This window comes from Leuciscus leuciscus (assembly GCF_965113295.1).
Source record: "Leuciscus leuciscus genome assembly, chromosome: 1".
NCBI classification, from domain to species: domain Eukaryota; kingdom Metazoa; phylum Chordata; class Actinopteri; order Cypriniformes; family Leuciscidae; genus Leuciscus; species Leuciscus leuciscus.
This window is the reverse complement of record NC_138725.1, coordinates 8569681-8582929: the sequence shown is the minus strand read 5'-3', so window position 1 is coordinate 8582929 and position 13249 is coordinate 8569681. Positions and strand designations below refer to the sequence as shown.

At 38.6% G+C, this 13249-nt stretch overlaps 2 protein-coding genes across 5 annotated transcripts in view; both read left to right on the top strand.

The window, feature by feature from the left end:
• Positions 1 to 10012, top strand: part of LOC309492569 (extracellular superoxide dismutase [Cu-Zn]-like) — a 50037-nt gene extending 40025 nt beyond the window's left edge. The window contains exons 1-2 of one of the 3 annotated variants that reach the window (XM_082161562.1): positions 6929 to 8285; positions 9237 to 10012. In XM_082161562.1, coding sequence (XP_082017688.1) covers positions 9252 to 9905 — 654 coding nt within the window. In that variant the 5' untranslated portion in view covers positions 6929 to 8285; positions 9237 to 9251 and the 3' untranslated portion in view covers positions 9906 to 10012. Of the gene's footprint in view, positions 1 to 6928; positions 8286 to 9236 lie in introns of those variants that run through there. The other 2 variants (XM_082161561.1, XM_082161563.1) reach the window with 2 other exon arrangements.
• LOC309492377 (uncharacterized protein) overlaps positions 1 to 13249 on the top strand; it is a 232020-nt gene that overhangs the window by 163337 nt on the left and 55434 nt on the right. The window lies entirely within an intron of this gene.

The following is a 13249-nucleotide window of genomic DNA, read 5'->3' as shown; positions in this document are numbered from 1 at the left end:
TTTGGGCTCAGTGATGTTGAATTTAAATGACATGTCAAATTAAGACATGTAATGTTAATTGTGATATAATGGTGTTTTCTGGAAGGGACTAAAGAACAAAGCATTTTTATCAGCTGAAAGGCAGAATACAAATTTTTTTTTTTTATTAAGTTAGATAAGCATTAAATAACAGTTTCAGGTTATGTTTTAGTGTTGGTAACATGTCCAACATTGTCCAACACAAACGTATAATCGTCCCACATTTGGTTTGTTTGATGGTGGTCACCCTACTGTATAGGGTAAATTTAGAATAGGGTGAACTTTTTGAATCTTGCTCCTGACAAATAACCCAAATTACAAAAAAAAAAAAAAAGACTAAAACTAATAAAAACTAAACTAAAACTAAGCATTTTCAAAAAATAAAAAATAAACTAGCAAACCCACTTTAAAAACTAATTAAAACTAAACTGAATTTGAAAACAAAAAGTCAAAACGAAATAAAAATAAAAACTAATGAAAAATGCAAAACTATAATAACCCTGACAGAGACGGATGTAGTGCTAACTGTGTTAAGAGTTTTGGAAAATTGTTAAAAGTATTGAAAAATCTGTCATAGCAATCGTAAAAAAAAAACTATACCAGTACTTCTTTTAATAAACACAAAACACTGGAGAACACATTGTGCAATGCAAGACAAAGAACTGAATAAACTGAGTGCTATATATAAACAGGCAAACAAAGGGAGCTAAATGAAACACAGGTGAACTTAATTAGTGACTAACAGACTATCATGGTTAACTTGTAGCTCAACATGAGTTCCTATAAGAGCAGCCAAAAGGAACATTCTCTCAACCCCAGGTCAGGACTGCACACGGATTAAAGGAGAACTCCGGTCAATTTTAACATTGAGCTCATTTTTTTTTGTACATTTGGAGTGCTGTCAATACAGAGAACAACGACAAAAATCGGTGTTGCCTACACCGAGTTATTCTATTTTTAAAATTTGCACCCTATTGACTTCAATGGGGCAAGTAGTAAGCCTGCTTTTTAGCCTCTTAACATCCTTTAAGTGTCATTACAGTTATAGTAATCGATTGTCGAGTTCACGCGCGTGATCATAGGTACTAAACCTATGCGCGTGAACTCGACAATCGATTACTATGGCCTTCCACCGAAAACAGGATGTAAACAAAGGTATGAGCGCTGGCTGAATTAACTTCATTTTTATTAATATCTCTAACATCTACTGCAGTCAGATCCACTCGTGTTCACTCGGAAGGAATCACTCACATTTTCTGTGCACTTGTAATGACACTTAAAGGATGTTAAGAGGCTAAAAGCAGGTTTAAGACTTGCCCTATTGAAGTCAACAGGGTGCAAATTTTAAAAAGAGGATAACACGGTGTAGGCAACACCGATTTTTGTCGTTGTTCTCTGTATTGACAACACTCCAAATGTACAAAAAAATTAGCTCAATGTTAAAATTGACCGGAGTTCTCCTTTAAGCGTTGTAGTATTTTTGTGACTGCAATATTCAGGCTCCACACGGATTGAGGACGACTTTTCAGCTGTACGGTAGTGCACCTTTGCTGTTTTAGGCTTGTTTTGTTTTTTCTCCATTCCATTTTCTCCATCAACTGACTTGATTTAGTACAACTAAAAAAAGTTTAGTTTAAGCAAAAGTATAGATATTGTCTTTTATTTTAGCTGTCCTTGTGAAAAATATCAGAATCAAAAAATCTTAACTTTATATTTAATATTGAATAACATGTAGGCTACAACAGATCAAATTAAGTGTACTTTAAAGCACAACAAAAAGTTTTTTAAAACATAATGTACTTTAAAGTAAAACTCTTAGTTTGGCATTATTTTTTTGTATTTTTTTTTAAAGTGTACATGTACTTAATGTCACTCCTGCCAGCAGAAGCCCTATCATGGCCACCAGAGGGCACTTCTCCCTAGACCTTTTCCATTTCCATAAACCTTTGCCTGGACTCAGTTTAGTGTGATTACATCCACCTGTATGTCATTGGTTTGTATCATAGGAACTTTGGCTGGCAGGTGTGACGCTTATGAAAGTGTACGTGTGTACACTTAAGTGGCTTTTTATAATTCATCAGTGTTATTATCTGCAAGTTTTATTTATTATTATTATTGTACTTTCAAGATACTACAGATACACATCCAATAACAAGCTAATTTTTTTTTTTGTTATTTTCACAAGGGTACATAGCAATTCAAGAGTTTTCTAGACCGCAACATGGTGTCGGCCCCCATCTGGTACACCTGGATTACACACGGCCCAGATGTGGGCCGGATCTGGTTGCTGTCTGGGTTCTTGTATGGTTTTTCCATTGCAAACTAATCTGGTTGTGCTATTTTTACCTAATGCAACTTCCATTCTCAAAGCTCCCTGCAACAAAGCTTTGACCTTTTATCAAAAATATTACGTTCTTAAACCAAATGGCATGATTTCACTGAATCCACTTTTCATTGTAGGCTTTAAAGATCAACATGGAGAAAATCATCCTAATATTCCCTCTGATATTGCTGGTGCTGCATATACAAGGAGGAGAGTTCCACAAACCTCCAGTTTGTTTGCCTGCCGAAGCTCCACAGCCGGAAGTCGTGGAGTTCGACAACACCATCTATGCCACTTGTGAAGTAACTCCCAGCCCCAATTTGCCACGTAACCAGCCAAAGATCTTTGGGCAAATCCTCTTCAAGCAGGTCTTCCCCAATGGAGATTTAGAAGTGAAAATCAACCTCCGTGGTTTGCCTACCATCGATCGTCAAGAGCGTGCCATGCACATCCATCAGTATGGAGACCTCAGTCAAGGCAGCATCACTGTTGGTCCTCATTATAATCCAAACGGCGTTGACCACCCTCATCATCCTGGAGACCTGGGCAACTTTGCTTCCGAGAAAGGAGTTATAAGGCAGTTCCTGACGCTTCCAGACGCCAAGCTCTTTGGGCCTTATTCCATTCTGGGACGTGCCGTGGCGGTTCATGAGAAGGAGGATGATCTGGGAATGGGTTCAGATGAGGAGAGTAAACTCAGTGGGAATGCTGGACCGATAATTGCTCTCGGTGTGATTGGTATTACTACTCCAAGTCTGTGGCAGAAGACTGAAGTGCCCCCCAAGAAAACATGTGGAGGAAGGCACTGAGAGTCAAAGATGAGGGAGTCGGGTATGGTGGAAGGCCAGATTCAAATGGGATAATCATGATTTTCCTTGTGTATTCTTTGTATGTGTCCTACATTAAAGTATATTTCATAACCTGAACATTCCCATGTTTTTTTTCTTGGTCTTTTCAGAGGCTTTTTGGCCAAAGCTTCCAATAGTAAATGCACTCTTAAAAATAAATGTAGGGTGAATGCAGGCAAAGTGGGCCGTTTAGTTTGATTTACTGTGCTCAATGGGTTAACACTTTCAGAGCATGACAATGGTCTTTAATTAAAGATACACTATTTCTTTAAATGATACAATGGTTTTGGTTGATGCAATATGACACTGGAGGGTGTGGCTAGATCTCAAGGGAGGACACCCTTATTGTTCAAGGTAGACATAACCTCTGACATAAGATTTTATTTTTGAAATAAGGTTTCTCGCTAAATGTCAACAAATGGGTATATTATTCTGACAGTTTGTTAGTACAGTTAACGGAATCAAAATGCAAAAAAAGTCTTGGTTTTCTTGTAAGGTGTTTAAAGCTAGAATATGTAAGATTTTTGTAATAAAATAACAAAAAATCACTTGCAAAGTGTGATATATTTCCTGCAGTTGTGTACTTCCAGTATCCCAAAAGTTCCCAAAGATTTTTAATTTCAGAGAAATTCCCATTTTAAATTAAAGCTGCAAGCAGCATTTATTGGTGTTCAAGCATTTAAGGCCTTTAAGCACAAATGCATAAAAAGACTAAGTTTTATTTGGCAACCATTTAACCACTGACATCATACATGGAAAAGACCATTTCCAGACAATTTAACAAAGGAAATATATGGTTTTCAAAGATTTTTAACAGTTATAGCGCCACCTATGGTCCGATCTCCATAAAAATGCTCACCAATTTTCGTTAAGTTCTGAGTTTTCGTTTAGGATTTATAGGCTTCATTTTCTAAATGACCCTGTTGTAGCCGTCCAAATGTAAAAGTTCAAAAGTTTTAGCACTTTGTGCTTGAACCCCTAATAATGGCTCGTCCATGTTCACTTTCGTTCAAACATTATGGACCATGGCAAGCAGACTTTGGGACAAAAGGAGAACTAAAACGAGGATCAATATCGGCGTGGTGTTTTCGAGATGCCGTAAACTTCGACTTGACAGAGGCGTCTTGCATGTACTTTATTAGACAGTTGAGCAAATGTACATAAAACTGTCATATAGCTCAACATGATGAAATGTTAGAATATGATCTGTATGTTATTCTAATGTTGATCTAGCTTACTGCTAGTCTCAAACAGACAAACAAACGCATAGAATAACATTATAACTTTCAACACACTCAAATGCAGTTTAGTGTGATAGTGTAGACCAAGTGAAACAGCGCTGCGTTACCTCACAAGTTTAATTCACCAAATAAACTGACTTGTTAACCCTTTTCCACCAAGGCAGTGCTGGTGCTGGTTCAGAGCTAGAGCCTAGTTTCAAATGGGTTCTTTGTTTTTCGACACCCAAAGTACCAGCTCTGAACTAGGAAAAGTGGTTCTTAAGTAGCACCAAAACATTGCTGGTCTAGAAGTAAGAACCGCTTGCGTCAGGGGCTGGGGGCGGGGTTACCGTGACCAACAAGACGAACAGAAACTTGTGACCGCCATTTTTCAAACAGCAGCTAATCGAGCTAATAGTAGCTTGATTGTAATCTCCGTCTATGCAAGTTACGGCGAGCTGCACAGACACGTTGGATTCGCCGTGTTTGGATGCCGATGTAGGTTCGCAAAGCCATGAGCATCAATAGTAACGCAACGACCTCCATTGTTGATGGAAGGCTTGTTCGAGATGCATCGTGCTTTGATGTCATGAGCCGATCGGTCTGCGAGAAGCCGAACCATTTCGAACAAGCCTGGTGTGTTTGTGTTTGGCGCTGCCACGCTAGCGTTGCTGGGCAACATGAGATGTATACAGTGATCTTGTGGAAAGGCAAACCGGATCTTAGAGAGCTCGTCAGACGAACCAACTCTGGACTGGCAATACTGTAGCTCTGGCTCTGAACTGGCACCTGGTTCATGCTGGTGGAAAAGGGGTATTTGTGAGTATTAATTCAGCACTTGCGGGTAGATCGGTAGAATGAAATGTCCTTATTCCTTTATATCCGCGGGACTCGCATGTGGCTCTGATATCTGTCTCTCATTGGCAATGACGACAAGTTCCATAATTCCGCTTATGCGTCATCAACCTACACCTTTGTTATTGTAAGAGGTTAGCAAGCCTGGTTAGTACCTGGATGGGAGACCTCCTGAGAAAACCAGGTTGCTGCTGGAAGAGGTGTTAGTGAGGCCAGCAGGGGGTGCTCACCCATGGTCTATGTGGGACCTAACGCTCCAGTGTAGTGATCGGGACACTATACTGTCAAAGAGCACCATCCTTCCAATGAGACGTTAAACCGAGGTCCTGACTCTCTGTGGTCATTAAAAATCCCAGGATGTCCTTCGAAAAAGAGTAGGGGTGTAACCCCGGCATCCTGGCCAAATTTGCCCCTTGGCCTCTGTCCATCATGGCCTCCTAATTATCCCCATATACTGATTGGCTTCATCACTGTCTCCTCTCCACCATTAAGCTGGTGTGTGGTGGGCGTTCTGGCCCAATATGGCTGCCGTCGCATCATCCAGGTGGATGCTGCACATTGGTGGTGGTTGAGGATATTCCCCCTTCCATGTAAAGCGCTTTGAGTACCCAGAAAAGCGCTATATAAATGTAACGAATTATTATTATTATTATTAAAATGTAGATGCAGAATATAACGCTTTATAATATGGACACAATTTAAGTTCATCTACAGTGTTTAGAGAAAACAGACAGAAAAAAAGTTTTACAATATGGTTACCATTTAAAATGTTCCTCTTATTGAATTTTTGTTAGCCTATTTGTTGTTGCATGTGTTGTAGTTCCATTTGTAATATGTTGTAGAGTTCATTAAGGCCCCGTTTACACGTACATGGTTATTTTGAAAAACGGAGACATTTCCCTTCGTTTGCACCCTTCGTTTACACGCAAACGGAGGATTCGCCAATGAAACCGATTCTTTCTAAAAACTCCGGCCAGAGTGGAGATTTTGAAAATCTTCGTTTGCACGTTTGCATGTAAACTGAGAAAAACGGAGTTTTAGGCAGCGACGTCACAGAATGTGACCATTTTCGGGATTCTGATTGGCTAAGGTGGGCTTGAGCTTCTCGTTACACTGCCACCTACAGGTTTGGCATGCTCTTGACAGCATATACACAGGTTCGTGTGCACGATGTTATTTTTGAAAACGAAGAGGGGAGAAATGTCCGTTTATGAAAATAGCCATCCACGTGTAAACGTAGCCTAAGATATCTGATATTCAAATTTCATAAAATTTCATGTCAACACAACATGTTCTAGTTGTTTTGAACTTTACACATGCATTGAGTGAATTGATGAGTATTACTCATCATAGCCTATCTATGTGCTTTTGGGTTTGTTAAATATGCTGTGGAATATGTTTGTGTGATGTGTTAATAAATCATGTATTTTTAAGATCCAGGATCATTTTTGATAAATTAGGGATGGGTCACATTACCTGAAAATAAATTTGTCTGGAGTGCATGATCTCAAAATGTTTATTGGTATATACCTTGCAAATAACACATATCAACTGTATTCAAAATGAAATATTAAAGTCGGACCTTAAAGTTAACAAAAGTAATAAAAAGAAATAAACATCTAGATACTGTATCTATCTAAATGACAAGTGTCCCACCTTACCTGCATTCAATCTACTAAAGGGGGATTTTAACATCGATGCCATAGAAGAATCATTCCCTCAGAAATGTTTACTTCTGCCTTCAAAGACAAGTACAGTTTTTTCAGTACTTTTAACAACTTTCCTAAACTCTTAACGCACCAGCACACCTACAACACACAATTGGCAAAACAGTTCATTTCATGCTCAAAATCACACACTGTAAACTAAACTCCAACACTAATTTTCTAAATACAATAAAACACTATGCCTACCAAAACACTGCAAACATGTCTCAAAATCAAATCATTTTTCAAAACACTAACATATGTAACATAGCCGTCCAACAGGAAGATTTAGTCAATCATAGCACAATGTCATAAAAACACTAACATCAGATGGAATTACAGAAACTGCATTATTGTATACGTGTCAGGTCTGCCCTTATACAACAGACAGTATATTGTATTGATCATAGATTGTGTTTTGCACTGCAGTTTCTTTTGAAGCCTCTCTACATTTTTGTTTTGTTGGGTTTACTGTAGGTCTTTTGCTGCAGAAATTCAATAAAAAAAGACCCATCTCAGAGTGCTTTATAGAATGTACGGTTACCGTATACCATATGGTCATGCGATTGAAAGAAACTCAACACCTGAGTGTGTTTCCTAGATGGGAATCAGCTGTGATTTATATTATTGCATAATTGTTTCTCAGTAACAATAGGATAAAATACAGGGGATATATTTGTGTTTCAATTCACAATATAAACAGCTGTTTACCTTGACTTTAGCCTGTTAGGTTCAGAACATGGTGTTATCTGTTCTGACACACATTGTTAAAGCATCGGTAAATTTGGCAGTAAAAATCCATTGTTTTGGTCTTGTTTGAGCTTGTGTGTAAAAGAAGTTCAAGCATTTTAAATTTGTGACAATTGTATGCATTTTGTGTTAAAGCAACGAGAAATGTGTTAATAGTATAGCTTACATAGACGGATGTAGTGCTAACTGTGTTAAGAGTTTTGGAAAATTGTTAAAAGTATTGAAAAATCTGTCATAGCAATCGTAAAAAAAAAACTATAGCAGTACTTCTGGAGCAAAACACTGGAGAACACATTGTGCAATGCAAGTAAAAGAACTGAATAAACTGAGTGCTATATATAAACAGGCAAACAAAGGGAGCTAAATGAAACACAGGTGAACTTAATTAGTGACTAACAGACTATCATGGTTAACTTGTAGCTCAACATGAGTTCCTATAAGAGCAGCCAAAAGGAACATTCTCTCAACCCCAGGTCAGGACTGCACACGGATTAAGTGTTGTGGTATTTTTGTGACTGTAATATTCAGGCGCCACACGGATTGAGGACGACTTTTCAGCTGTACGGTAGTGCACCTTTGCTGTTTTAGGCTTGTTTTGTTTTTTCTCCATTCCATTTTCTCCATCAACTGACTTGATTTAGTACAACTAAAAAAAGTTTAGTTTAAGCAAAAGTATAGATATTGTCTTTTATTTTACCTGTCCTTGTGAAAAATATCAGAATCAAAAAATCTTAACTTTATATTTAATATTGAATAACATGTAGGCTACAACAGATCAAATTAAGTGTACTTTAAAGCACAACAAAAAGATTTTTAAAACATAATGTACTTTAAAGTAAAACTCTTAGTTTGGCATTATTTTTTTATTTTTTTAGTGTACATGTACTTAATGACACTCCTGCCAGCAGAAGCCCTATCATGGCCACCAGAGGGCACTTCTCCCTAGACCTTTTCCATTTCCATGAACCTTTGCCTGGACTCATTTTAGTGTGATTACATCCACCTGTATGTCAGTGGTTTGTATCATAGGAACTTTGGCTGGCAGGTGTGACGCTTATGAAAGTGTACGTGTGTACACTTAAGTGGCTTTTTATAATTCATCAGTGTTATTATCTGCAAGTTTTATTTATTATTATTATTATTATTATTATTATTATTATTATTGTACTTTCAAGATACTACAGGTACACATCCAATACCAATAAGCGCATTTTTTATTTTATTATTTTCACAAGGGTACATGGCAATTCAAAAATTATAGTTTTCTAGACCGCAACATGGTGTCGGCCCCCATCTGGTACACCTGGATTACACACGGCCCAGATGTGGGCCGGATCTGGTTGCTGTCTGGGTTCTTGTATGGTTTTTCCATTGCAAACTAATCTGGTTGTGCTATTTTTACCTAATGCAACTTCCATTCTCAAAGCTCCCTGCAACAAAGCTTTGACCTTTTATCGAAAATATTACGTTCTTAGACCAAATGGCATGATTTCACTGAATCCACTTTTCATTGTAGGCTTTAAAGATCAACATGGAGAAAATCATCCTAATATTCCCTCTGCTATTGCTGGTGCTGCATATACAAGGAGGAGAGTTCCACAAGGAGGAGTGTTTGCCTGCCGAAGCTCCACAGCCGGAAGTCGTGGAGTTCGACAACACCATCTATGCCACTTGTGAAGTAACTCCCAGCTCTAATTTGCCACGTAACCAGCCAAAGATCTTTGGGCAAATCCTCTTCAAGCAGGTCTTCCCCAATGGAGATTTAGAAGTGAAAATCAACCTCCGTGGTTTGCCTGCCATCGATCGTCAAGAGCGTGCCATGCACATCCATCAGTATGGAGACCTCAGTCAAGGCTGCATCACTGTTGGTCCTCATTATAATCCAAACGGCGTTGACCACCCTCATCATCCTGGAGACCTGGGCAACTTTGCTTCCGAGAAAGGAGTTATAAGGCAGTTCCTGACGCTTCCAGACGCCAAGCTCTTTGGGCCTTATTCCATTCTGGGACGTGCGGTGGCGGTTCATGAGAAGGAGGATGATCTGGGAATGGGTTCAGATGAGGAGAGTAAACTCAGTGGGAATGCTGGACCGATAATTGCTCTCGGTGTGATTGGTATTACTACTCCAAGTCTGTGGCAGAAGACTGAAGTGCCCCCCAAGAAAACATGTGGAGGAAGGCACTGAGAGTCAAAGATGAGGGAGTCGGGTATGGTGGAAGGGCAGATTCAAATGGGATAATCATGATTTTCCTTGTGTATTCTTTGTATGTGTCCTACATTAAAGTATATTTCATAACCTGAACATTCCCATGTTTTTTTTCTTGGTCTTTTCAGAGGCTTTTTGGCCAAAGCTTCCAATAGTAAATGCACTCTTAAAAATAAATGTAGGGTGAATGCAGGCAAAGTGGGCCGTTTAGTTTGATTTACTGTGCTCAATGGGTTAACACTTTCAGAGCATGACAATGGTCTTTAATTAAAGATATGTAGCACTAAGAATGTAAAACGGGACAGATATCAGTGCACCCCCCCCTTTCAATTTCGAACTGTTAAAGTTATTGTTAGTTACTTGTATTACTTTATTGCATTGTTCAATTTGGTGAGACTCGGAGTCGTCAGCAGGGGGCACCCGGGAGTTGCGCGGCGCATGAGTGGCTGACTAGCTAGACAGCATAGAAGTAGTATTCAGCACGAGATGAAACGTGCAAGTGCAGAGAAATGTGCTCCTTGTTTGAACAATGCTTTCTGTGTTTTATACAGGTAAGCTGACAATCTTTATACTAGTAGATTCATAACAGTATTGTATTCTTATAGAGCTGTAGTTCGTACCTGAGACGTTAAGAAAAGTTGAGTTTTGACTGTGATTAAGAGGGTCGTGCGTGAAATGGCGGACGATAGTGTTATCAACTCAACAGGAAAATTAGTAACTTTTAACGTGAACAAAACGGAGGAATAAAGGCTTAAAAAGATATACTCAACATGTGAGTGTGAGACGAGGGATAATTAACCAAATAGATGTGTACGAACATTAAGTCGTGTGTAGTGATGAGTCTGTGCAGTTTGAGTTAACAAGGCACACGTGTCTGTTCTTAGTCCACGCGCATAGACCTGTTACCCTCATTTAGCATTACTTTGTCAGCCATTACATGTAAAAAACGATTTCAGTACTGTTAAATAAGAACTCCAGTCAGATTCAAAGGTAAAACACTTTTATTAATCATTTTGTGAGTTTATAGTGATAACACAGTAACTGTTAAACGGTTGAAACATAGTTCATGAGATAGTCAGTTCATTAGCATATTTCATGAAAGAGTAAAAACGGATTAAAAGATCATTTAAACAGTGATATGAAAGAGTATTAAAATATGTGTGCAGTTATCAATGCTAGAGTAATGTGAATTTAGACTAAACTCTATTATTAATATCTCTATATCTACTGTTTACTAATTCCAAATGCTATTTTCATGGTTATGTTTAATGATTCACTTGTATTCATTTCAAAAAAGAGTTTGTAATACTTTAATGATGGTATTCATCAGACCTTTCCTTTATGCTGTTCGATAGCAGGCACGGCACATGTTTAGATCTATGTTAATATGTTTATGTATTTAGAGCATGTATTTCTTGAGAATTGAGTATTCTATAAAGAGTAATGCGCCTAGTGTTACGTACCAGCTTAGACATTTGCACTATCAGACATGTGATTGTTTATGATAATTTGTAAAGGTATCACAGGATAAGAGCATAGAAGTAGTATTCAGCACGAGATGAAGCGCGCAAGTGCAGAGAAATGTGCTCCTTGTTTGAACAATGCTTTCTATGTGTTTTATACAGATAAATAAATGTGTTGCCCCAGGAAGTGACATCGCTTCATTCCTAAAAGTGTAACATATTTTGGCGAGCCAGCCAGGAGGAGGCGACAGAGTGACCAGCACCATTAACCCCCTCCTTCCCAACGAGTCGAACATTGAACAAGATGGACGCCAGTCAGAACGTGCGTGATCAAGTGAGTGCAGCTCTGTGGCAGCTAGGGGAAGAGTCTCTCGTTGATGTCTGCAGGTACCTGAAATGTGATAGCCTGGACAGTGGAGAGTCCCGCAGCAGGACACGGAGGACACTCATCAGGATGGCCGAGTGTCAATTAGATGAGCTTGAGAAGAAACTAGACGGCGATGAAGGTGAACAGTACTGTGTTGATTTATTATCATTCATTGAAAGACAAAGTAGGGGGCGTAGTCAGTCAGATAAAGTGTACCCATCAGAGAAGCCGGCTACAAAAGAAGAACTAAAAAAAGATTTCTCACCACACACCTCTCCTTTAAAGACTGATTCACCATTCAAGAGCCGGCTAGAGCCAGTTAGCCCATTGCCGGAGGTAACAATGCGAAGAGAGTTTAAAATTTGTGGGCAAATTGGAGAGAGTGGTCAGAGGGACAAATTGTCATATCTCAGTCAGGGTTATTATAGTTTTGCATTTTTCATCAGTTTTTATTTTTATTTCGTTTTGACTTTTTGTTTTCAAATTCAGTTTAGTTTTAATTAGTTTTTAAAGTGGGTTGGCTAGTTTAGTTTAGTTTTTATTTTTTGAAAATGCTTAGTTTTAGTTTAGTTTTTATTAGTTTTAGTGTTAGTTTTAGTCTTTTTTTTTGTAATTTGGGTTATTTGTCAGGGACAATTTCAAAAAGGTCAGAAAAAGTATTGTGTAATAATAACTCAACAAAAACATCATACAATTTTAGAAAAAAAATCACACCCCATTGCAATTCCTTCTTCTAACGTTCTTCTAACGTTATACAGAATTCGCACCCTATACAAATACCACAGCTGAAAGATATTAATAAAAATGCTGTTATTTCAGCCAGCCCACATACCTGTATTTACATCCTGTTTTCGGTCGAAGTCCACAGTAATCGATTGTCGAGTTCACACGCATAGGTTTAGTTACCTATGATCACGCGCGTGAACTCGACAATCGATGACAATGGACTTCGACCGAAAACAGGAAGAAAATACAGGTATGTGCGCTGGCTGAAATAACATCATTTTTATTAATATCTTTCACATCTACTGCAGTCAGATTCACCCGTGATCACTCTGAAGGAATCACTCACATGACCTGTGCACCTGTAATGACACATCAAGGATGTTAAGAGGCTAAAAGCAGGTTTAAAACTTGCCCCATTGAAGTCAACAGGGTGCAAATTTTAAAAAGAGGATAACACGGTGTAGGCAACACCGATTTTTGTCGTTGTTCTCTGTATTGACAGCACTCCTAAAAACGCTAAAAATTAGCTCAATGTTAAAGGACAAGTTCGGTATTTTACACTTAAAGCCCTGTTTACAGATCGTATCTGATGAAATAGAACGGTTAAGATTAAAATTTGGACACATGCTCCTGTCCCGAGAATTTTAGGTTTATTTCGCTTTCCCCCCCACCCCCACAATGGTTGTATAGGTGCACTGGAACATTTCTTCCTAAAACACATTAAACTTTCGTTTACAAAGACGTGAAACTCACCGAGTGGTCAGGGG